This window comes from Alligator sinensis, unplaced genomic scaffold (assembly GCF_000455745.1).
Source record: "Alligator sinensis unplaced genomic scaffold, ASM45574v1 scaffold505_1, whole genome shotgun sequence".
Taxonomy (NCBI): Eukaryota; Metazoa; Chordata; order Crocodylia; family Alligatoridae; genus Alligator; species Alligator sinensis.
This window is the reverse complement of record NW_005841940.1, coordinates 2,874,131-2,883,861: the sequence shown is the minus strand read 5'-3', so window position 1 is coordinate 2,883,861 and position 9,731 is coordinate 2,874,131. Positions and strand designations below refer to the sequence as shown.

At 50.8% G+C, this 9,731-nt stretch overlaps 2 protein-coding genes across 2 annotated transcripts in view; both read left to right on the top strand.

Annotated features, from left to right (window-relative positions):
- Positions 1 to 5,158: 5,158 nt before the first annotated feature.
- Positions 5,159 to 9,395, top strand: LOC102383931 (macrophage migration inhibitory factor). Its single transcript, XM_006019894.3, has 3 exons — positions 5,159 to 5,381; positions 7,821 to 7,993; positions 9,139 to 9,395. The coding sequence occupies exons 1-3, from the start codon at positions 5,274 to 5,276 to the stop codon at positions 9,203 to 9,205; spliced, it is 348 nt and encodes a 115-aa protein (XP_006019956.1). The 5' UTR covers positions 5,159 to 5,273; the 3' UTR covers positions 9,206 to 9,395.
- Positions 9,396 to 9,577: 182 nt separating this feature from the next.
- The window catches only part of DDX51 (DEAD-box helicase 51), an 18,909-nt gene continuing 18,755 nt past the window's right edge, over positions 9,578 to 9,731 (top strand). Inside the window, exon 1 of the mRNA XM_006019893.3 lies at positions 9,578 to 9,676. Within this exon, the coding sequence (XP_006019955.1) occupies positions 9,654 to 9,676 (23 nt within the window). The 5' untranslated portion in view covers positions 9,578 to 9,653. The remainder of the gene's footprint in view (positions 9,677 to 9,731) is intronic.

Below are 9,731 nucleotides of genomic sequence, written 5' to 3'. Positions count from 1 at the left end.
CCCTCGCCTCCTGGGCCGCGCCGTGCCCTGGTGCAGGCAGCTGGTGTTGGCTCCTTCCGGGGCCACTGCAGCCAGGGCTGGGGTGAGTGCTGCACCCCATGCTGCTCAGGGCTCCGCTTGTCCACATTCACCCCAGCCCGTGCTGGAGCGGCCCCAGGGAGCAGCCAACACCAACTGCCTGCACCACGACATGGCACAGCCCAAAAGCTGGAGTGAGCTCAGGCACAGTGCAACACAGCAGCTGCAAACAGCCAGCACCAGCTGCTCCCAGGACTGCTGCAGCCAGGGCTGGGGTGAGTGGGGCCATGGCCCTTTTCCCTCCCCCCACAGACTTACCTTGGGTGGGGGGGCATCTATGCTGATCGCATAAGAGTGAATTTACCTCGCATATAACGAATTATGGGTCTAAATATGCTCATTGCATAAAAGCCAATTCGCATATAAAGAACCTGCATAAATTGAGGGAGACCTGTACAGGAGGAGATGGTGTGGCTCAAAAGCATCAATTCGATGCTGGAGTAGACCTCTGGGACTGTGGAGGATGAAATGCCAGATATAGCGCTAGAGAAGAAAGAAAACATAGACACCCAAGAGGGTGGAAGCTGGAGGCTTGTGAGTTCTTGCAGCAAGCAAAGATATTCACCTCCACCTACAGTGATTAATTTGGAGAACAGATATGCAACCCTAGCAGCAGAGAGGGAGGAGCATGTTCCATTGGTGGAGGAAGACAGGCTAGGCCTCACCAAAATGGGAAGGATCAAGACGCCTGTCACCAAGAAGTGACAGGTGGTGGTGGTTGGAAACTCCCTTCCACGTGGGACAGAGGGAGCCATCTGCTCACCTGACCTGTTGTCTCAGGAGGTCTGCTGCTTACCTGGAGCCTGGATCTGAGATATCACGGAAGGATTACCAAGACTCATCTGGCCCTCTGACCACTACCTCATGCTGCTTATTATCGCACAACACAAAGGTGTACCTGCTCCTTCAAGAGCAGAGGCAGCCTAGTTAGGGAGCCCTGAGAACTAGGCAGGGCTCCACAGCTGTAGGTTGCCTTGGCAGTAAGCTAATCAGGGTATTAGCTGGCACCTGCATCCAGTCAGCTGACTGGAAGGAAACAGTGCCCTGAGCAGATATAAGCCCCAGGGCTGGGGCTGACAGGAGGTTAGTTCTCTGTTGGCAACCAGAGAAATTTTCTGGTGCAAGTGCTGGAGCAGCCAATGAGGGGTCATGCTCTTCTTGACCTACTGATTACAAACCAGTAAGCTAATCAGGGTATTAGCTGGCACCTGCATCCAGTCAGCTGACTGGAAGGAAACAGTGCCCTGAGCAGATATAAGCCCCAGGGCTGGGGCTGACAGGAGGTTAGTTCTCTGTTGGCAACCAGAGAAATTTTCTGGTGCAAGTGCTGGAGCAGCCAATGAGGGGTCATGCTCTTCTTGACCTACTGATTACAAACGGGGAAGAATTGGTGGAGAATGTAGTAGTGGATGGAAACTTGGGCAGCAGTGACCACGAGATGATTGAGTTCAGGATCCTGAGGAAAGGAAGGATGGAGAGCAGCAGAGTAAGGACCATGGACTTCAGAAAAGCAGACTGACTTGCTCAGGGAACTCATGGGCAGGATTCTCTGGGAAGCCAGTCTGTGAGGGAAAGAAGTCCAGGAGAGCTAGCTGTACTTTAAAGAAACATTACTGAGCGTGCAGGAACAAACCATGCCAATGCACAGGAAAACTAGCAAGTATGGCAGAAGACTAGCTTAGCTTAGCAGAGAACGCTTTAGTAAACTAAATCACAAAAAGGAAGCTTATTAGAAATGGAAACTTGGACAAATAACTAGGGAAGAATATAAGAGTTTTGCTCAGGCGTGCAGGGATGAAGTCGGGAAAGCCAAAGCGCAATTGCAGTTGCAGCTAGCAAGGGATGTGAAGAGTAACAAGAAGGGTTTCTACAAGTATGCCAGTAGCAAAAGAAGGATCCGGGAAAGTGTGGGTCCCTTACTGAATGGAGGAGGCCACCTTGAGACAGAGGATGCAGAGAAGGCTGAAGTTCTCAATTCCTTCTTTGCCTCAGTCCTCACACGCAAGGTCAGCTCCCAGACTACTGCACCAGATAGTTTAGGAAGCAGGTGAGCAGCTCAGGGGTGAAAGAACAGGTTAGAGACTACTTAGAAAAGCTGGACATGTACAAGTCCATGGGGCCAGATGGGATGCATCCAAGGGTGCTAAGGGAGTTGGCTGATGATTGCAGAGCCACTGGCCATCATCTTTGACAAGTCATGGCGATCAGGAAAGGTCCTGGATAATTGGAAAAGGGCAAACATAGTGCCCATATTTAAGAAAGGGAAAAAGGAGGATCCAAGGGACTACAGACCAGTCAGCCTCACCTCAGTCCCTGGAAAAATCATAGAGAAGATCCTCAAGGAATCCATTTCTAAGCACTTGGAGGAGAAAAAGGTGATTAGGAACAGTCAGCACGGATTCACCAGGGGCAAGTTATGCCTGACCAACCTAATTGCCTTCTATGATGAGGTGATTGGCTCTGTGGATGCAGGGAGACTGGTGCATGTGGTATACCTTGATTTTTAGCAAGGCTTTTGATATGGTCTCCCACAATATTCTCCCAGGCAAGCTAAGGAAGTATGGGCTGGATGAGTGAGCAGTAAGGTGGATAGAAAACTGGCTGAAGCATCAGGCTCAGAGGGTAATAATCAATACCTCAATGTCTAGTTGGCAGCCAGTATCAAGTGGAGTGCCCCAGGAGTCAGTCCTGGGGCCAGTTTTGTTAAATGTCTTCATCAGTGACCTGGAAGATGGCATAGAGTGCACCCTCAGCAAGTCTGCAGATGACACCAAACTGAGGGAGCAGTAGATATGCTGAAGAATAGGGCTAGGATTCAGAATGACCTAGACATATTGGAGGATTGGGCCAAAAGGAATTTCATGAGGTTCAACAAGAACAAGTGCAAAGTCCTGCACTTCAGATGGAACAATCCCACGCACCCATATGGGCTGAGGGCTGACTGGCTGTGAAGCAGCTCTGCAGAAAAGGACTGGGGGTTACAGTGGACAATAAGATGAATATGAGCCAGCAGTGTGCCCTTGTTGCCAAGAAGGCAAACAGCAATACTCGGCTGGATTGGTAGGTGTGTTGCCAGCAGATCAAGGGAAGTGATTATTCCTCTCTATTCAGGACTGGTGAGGCCACATCTGAAGTACTGTGTTCAGTTTTGGGGCCCCCACTCCAGAAAGGATGTGGACAAATTGGAGAAAGTCTAGAGAACAGCAACAAAAACGGGGAGGGGACTGGGGCACATGACTTATGAGGAAAGACTGAGGGAACTGGGCTTGTTTAGTCTAAAGAGAAGGAGACTGGGAAGAGATTTAATAGCAGCCTTCAACTACTTGGGGAGGTTCGAAACAGGATGGAGCAAGACTGTTCTCAGTGGTGGCAGATGACAGAACAAGGAGCAACTTGCTGCAAGGGAAGTTTAGGTTAGATATTAGGAAGAATTTTCTCACTAGGAGGGTAGTAAAACACTGGAATAGGTTACCCAGACAGGTGGTAGAAGCTCCATCCTTGGAGGTTTTCAAAACCCAGCTAAACAAAGCTTTGGCTGGGATGATCTAGTTGGTGACTGTCCTGCTTTGAGCAGGGGGTTGAACTAGATGGCCTCCTAAGGTCCCTTCCAACCCTAACTTTCTATGATTCTTATATGCCAAATATTATTATAATGAAAATTAAATCCTCCATTACACAGTTTCTGCCATGTACCCCCCAGGGGTGTCTTGCATACCACAGTTTAGGAAACCCTGTTCTAGAGCATTGGGGTTGACAGGCCCCAGGAGATGGCAGTAACCACATCTGGAGTGCTGGCACGCTCTTACTGTAGGAATTCCTAAAACCACACCTCTCAATGCTTTCAATCCTGGGAAGGAGAAGGATCATGCAATTGTATGGGATAATGGGGAGGCCAAAGAAATAATATGGATATTCTGTTATTTCAAAAAAATAGCATAACTAACTAGTAATAATAAATAAAAAAAAAAAAAAAAAGGAATGGAGTTTGACAATACTTGCTCCAGATCCTGCAGGCTTGCTGTTATATCCCGAATTATTCTGGATTGTTCATACAAATACAGTCGTCTCCTAAAGAAAAAAGTAAGACTTTTATGTAACATGCAAGTATTTACACTGCTGATTTTCTGCAAACTTAAGAGTCAATTAGGCTCAGGCTATTTGCTGAAGTAAAGCAATGAACCACCAAAGGGCAGGGGTGAAGGACCAGGGCGGACAGTTAGAAAGAGATGTAACTTTGCAGGCAGATGGAGGGCGGTGATGGGCCTGGTTTTCCATAGCCTGGTTCAATGTGACTCCTTTGAACCCGTGCAGAGAGGGCTGGAGAAGCCGGCTGCCTGTAGCAGACGTGCCCGGGAGCACACAGCCCCTTCCCCTCCCCTCCCCTCCCCTGCAAGGACCTCCCAGAGATGTAACTTTGCAGGCAGATGGAGGGCGGTGATGGGCCTGGTTTTCCATAGCCTGGTTCAATGTGACTCCTTTGAACCCGTGCAGAGAGGGCTGGAGAAGCCGGCTGCCTGTAGCAGACGTGCCCGGGAGCACGCAGCCCCTCCCCTCCCCTGCACGGACCTCCCTTCTCCTCCATGAGCGAGGGATTAGATTGCTGCTCCCTTTTCAAATGGAAAAACGCCAGTGCCTGGGCTGAGATGTGCTGTACAGCCGTGAAAAACAACAGGCCAGCAGTAAAGCTCTGGGCTTCCTAGCCCTATGATGTCCCTGGGAAAGGAGAACAGGCTGCTTGCACTCTCCCTGCAGAGAGGCCCTGGATTTGGGGATGTTCTGTGCCCATTTCCACAAAGCCCCGACACTTCTGCCCTCAGTAAAGCTACCCCCACTCCTGGGTGCTAGCAGGATCAAGCCCCCAGCGAGCACGTGAGCACCCTCCATTGAACACTAAGAAACCCCGAGTGAAAGGGGCTCGGGGAGGAGCCGTGCACACATTAAACCTTATCGCTGGCTCTGCACTTCAAGGGAGGGTTTCGCTGCCAGAAAGGGTTGGATCTGCCCCCATTTGGGGATGCTGCTGTCTCTTTAAGAATCTGGTCCAGCGCGGATCACATGTGCTGCAGTTCAGGGCACACGGGAAAGAAAGAGACCGGCCCCGGGCTGCTCAGCTCCATTTTGCAGCAGCCGCGGAGGAGGCAGGAGCAGCCGGAGCCCGAGGCGAGTGCACGGGAAGGTGCTTGGCAAGGGTCAAGATGCCGATGTTTTGCATTAACACCAACGTGAGCAAGGATGCGGTGCCCGAGAGCCTGACCGGCGAGCTCACCCAGCAGCTGGCCAAGGCTACAGGCAAGCCGGCCCAGGTGAGTGCAGCTCGGCCGCGTGTGCCCACGTGCAGCGGGCGTGTGTCCACGGCCGTGCACCCGGGCTGGGCACAGCGGATTGCCCCTGCCAGGGGGCTGAAGCCTTGGCTGCGTCCTGCATCTGCCCCGTCTGACCAAAAAAACCCTTATAATCCATTACTAACCCTCAAGCTGTTCATTCCCCAGCAAGAGAGGAGCTCACGCCCCTGCAGTTGCAGAGGGCGCTGGAGAGCCGGAGCCTCCAGCCCGCGTGGGAGTATACGCGCCGCGCTGGGAGGCTGGCAGGGGCCGGCTCTCCCCCTCCAGCCGGACAAGTGCAGATGTGCATGAGTGATGCTGCAAAATGAAGCCCTTGGTTGTGGAGAAAAGCCCAGCTCTCACTGCACTTTGGGCTGCAGCACCTGAGTTACCACATCCAAGTCTTACTGAAAAGCAAATAGTTTGGCTTATCTCATTTCCAGCAGATAAGTTTTGGGTGGGGAGAGGAGAGAGCAGGCCGGTTCTGCTGGCCTAGTTAGCCCTTCAACTTAACAAAGGTGCAAATTAGGAACTTGCATCTTGCAAATAAAGTGGATGAGCTACAGAAATTAGCCAGCCGCTCTCCCCATATACTGTATTTTGCTCTCTGGTATCCGCAAAAGCAGGATCAGAGTTGGCCTTCGTTACAGAAGGATGTTGATAGAAGACTGATGCTCTGTCAGGTCACATTTTTCTCACTGATTTGGGCTGCAGTAGAGGCCAGTGAGTTGGGGAAATGGTCTGGCATAGGAAGATGGGTAGAAGGTGCATGGTTTTGCAAAGAGTTCATCTTGAAGAGAAACACAGTTACAGATCCTTTTACTTTGGGAAAGTATTTCGTAAATACTTTGGCCTTGCAGAGACTCCTCGGATCACTTGACAAAAGTGGAGAAGCCTAGTTGGCTCCCAGCTAGCAGATGGGACAAAAGCAGAAATTTGGAGAGATTAAGTGACTGTGACTTGTCCAAGGCTGGGGGTGTTGGTTGTATCACATCTAACCAAAGAACCTTGTCTGCCTATTTTCCAAGGCTGTAAATAAAGTAATGTGTCCGTGCTGGCACTGAACTCAAATATCATGCTTGTTTCCATCAATGGAGCTATCTCACCCTGTTAGCTTAGCCTCTTACACGCAGGGTTAGGTGACATGAAGAAAATGCCAGCAGCCAGTCTATGCTACCACTCAGGCGTGACTCCTGATGTGCCAACAAAGAGAGTCACCCCAGTGTAAAATTTGAAGAGACAGGCTAGAGTACACAAGGCTAGTGAATGGCAAAGACTACAACAGAACGGAGATCTCTGAACTCACTGTCCCCATGCTAAATCGGATCGCACCTGCTTGACAGACATGTCCTGGGCTAACAGAAGCACACTAACCAGCTAATGGAGATTTCTGCTGGGTGGCTTTCTTGTATTAAGCTGATGAGTTCTGCACTCCTATTAGCCACAAGATTTTCCCTATTGTGTATGCACAGTAACACGAGGTTCTGAAATGAGTCTACAAGTTTGACCTTCTGTGCACAGCTTGTACTGAAACATTTCTTGCAATGCACTGTCACTGCTTCCTGCAAGGCCAGCCTCCTTTCTAGAACTTAGTGGGTGCCTCCAGGTGGGTGCGGACATTTGGCTTCCTGGGGATAAGTAGCAGCAGTGCACCTTGCGCAGCAGCTACTTGTCCGTGGGGAACACCCGTGCCACACATGCTTTGGCATGCAGCAAGTTACCCCAGGGGCAGGGGAGGCTGAGGCCAGCACTGGACTGGTCCCAGTAGCTTTACCTGGGGTCTTGGAGGCCTCCTGGGGCTGCAGCTGCAGTGACCCTGCTGGTCAGAGCCTGGCCTGCAGCTGCAACCCAGTTATAGGCAGCCCAGCTCTGCTTTTCAGCAGTGCACATTGCCCAAGCATGTGCTGCTCTGTTGGGGTTTTTTCCACAGGTTTGTGGTTTTTTTGACCCTGAGTCAAAAAAAAAAAAAAACCCCATGGAAAAAAACAAAACATAACAGAGCAGTGCATGCATGGGCAAGCATGCCCTTGCAGCACAGAGCACAACTGACTGCACAGTATGTGGCGCTGCAGACATGTCTGCATTGCCACATACCGCATGGCCACACTCATCTGAATGCACCCAATTAGTCTTGACCCACTATATAGCGTCCTCACCATGTGCACCTTCTATAGTTCCTACAAATGCTAGGAAGATCACTATCTTGGCAGTGGAAGGCAGATAACTTCTCTCTTAAGTGATTTGGAAACAACAAATAGTTGTATGCATGCCTGAGGTACGCTGCTTGAGAAGCATATAACTTAACTGTGGTTTAGGTTGCAGTAACTAATTCTAGAAAAAGTCTGTTCTTTGGGTTCAGAACAAACACAGATCAGCAAAGGAAGACTATTACACAATAACATTCTTTCTCTTGTTTCACAGTACATAGCAGTGCACATTGTACCTGATCAGCTGATGTCCTTTGGGGGATCCACAGATCCCTGTGCTCTCTGCAGCCTTTACAGCATTGGCAAGATAGGAGGGCAACAGAACAAGAACTATACGAAGATAATTTGTGACCTGCTCACCAAACAGCTGCATGTACCTGCAGACAGGTAAGGCTTCAGTGCAGCAGCAGGCCTGTTATCAGCTTGTCTGAAAATGCTATTTTGGCCCCGTTCTTATGTTCTTTGGTTGTATGTCTCTGTCTTGTGTTTTTAACAACCTAGAACTCTTTTTTTCAGCAACCAACCCCTCCCCCCCCCCCAGTTTCACTAAAATATTGTAAATGGTCAGAGCCCCTTATTCTTCAGCTTGGCAGCTCTCATTAAATGATCTTATCAAGCTTCTATATAGAGATGCACCTGTTATGAAAGTTGAAGAGTGTGCTCGTTCCCTGAGTTGAACAGTTCTGGATCTGTAGTTCTGGGGTAAACCCCTATACAGATAAAGTCTATAGTATCAGCCTTCTAGGATTACAGTTTAATATAATTTCACTCTTGGGCTTGAAAGATGATGATCCAAGGTATGATATTTTGTCTCCTGATGTGAACGGAGATCACTAGATAGGAAAAAGCAGCAGTAGAAGGTTGGTGGTTACAGGTAAAGAGGCCCAGTCCAGTGCAATTCTGCTACTCCATAATGGGATCAGAGCATCCTTCCTCTGTACCAAACAACAAGAGAAAACTGCTGCTCCCTGTGTTTTGGGGTCTGGAGGATGAAGAGAAGCAATTGCAGAGCTGGACTAAGAAGCTGGTTTGGTGTTTGCAAAAGTTGCCATGCTCCAAGAGGTGCCACCTCCTCACCTACATGTGCTATTAGATGGTGGGTGTTCACGCACACAGTGTGAGACTTGCCATACTCAGGTCTCTAGTGTCTGATCAAGCGGTGCTTTGAGCAAGGAAGTAAAAGGATGTGAAGTTTCTGGGCTTATGCCAAAACTTACTTATTGAGACCTCTTTTGTTTCTAACAGATTTTAATCTTTTTAAAAAGGAGAACTTGAAATGATTCCCTTTTAAGGGGAGGGAAGGATTTCATAGGGTGATCTCTCCTATTGGACGAACCACATAGTTGGGATTAAGTTAGATGAGTGTTTGAATGGTCCAATAAAGGGGCCCAAGGAATCCTTCCCTCCTGCATCATTTCTGCACCCTCATAGCTACACCTTCCTCTGAACAGGAACAGTTTTCCTGCAGGTGACAGTTTCCTGATGCTGTCACGCTCATCGTGCTCTCAATGTCCCTCTGCCCTTTCCTGCAGGGTCTACATCAACTTCTTCGACATGAACGCCGCCAACGTGGGCTGGAACGGCTCCACCTTTGCGTAGGGCGACCCCCGGCCCCCCCACCCCGAGCTGGACAGCTGCTCCTGGACGTGCCCTTTCCCTGCCTGCCCGCAGCAACCATGGCACAAAACATCCTCTCACCGAGTTGTGGTCCCTCGCCACCGCCTCCGCGCGGTGCTTGCACATTCCTCTGTTTTCTACCTGTAGAAAGTCAATAAAGGTCTGGAAGGCAGTGGTGTCCTGAGCGCTCCTGCTGCTGTCTGGGGGGCTTGTGCGTGCCCGGGGCGGTGGGCCCCACGCGAGCCCCAGCTCCCATGCTCCCATCCCCGCCCCTGCAAGCCTACTGCCGCGAGGGGGCGGGGTCTTCTTGCTCCTCCCGGCCCGTAGGGGGCGCTCGCGAGGCCCGGCGTCGCCGGCGCAACGCTATCGCAAGGAGCCGGGGCGCCGCGTGACGTCATCACCGCGCGCCGCAGAGCGGCGGGGCCGGGGCATGGAGCTGTTTCGCGTCAGCAGGTGGGCAGGGAGGGCCGTGTGGGCGGCGGCCCCGGCGACCTCCTGGGCGGCCCCC

Coding starts and splice junctions, on each gene's coding strand:
- LOC102383931 (XM_006019894.3), top strand. CDS start 5,274: ATGCCGATGTTTTGCATTAACACCAACGTGAGCAAGGATGCGGTGCCC. Junction 5,382..7,820: donor CTACAGGCAAGCCGGCCCAG/GTGAGTGCAGCT, acceptor CTTGTTTCACAG/TACATAGCAGTGCACATTGT. Junction 7,994..9,138: donor CTGCATGTACCTGCAGACAG/GTAAGGCTTCAG, acceptor CCTTTCCTGCAG/GGTCTACATCAACTTCTTCG.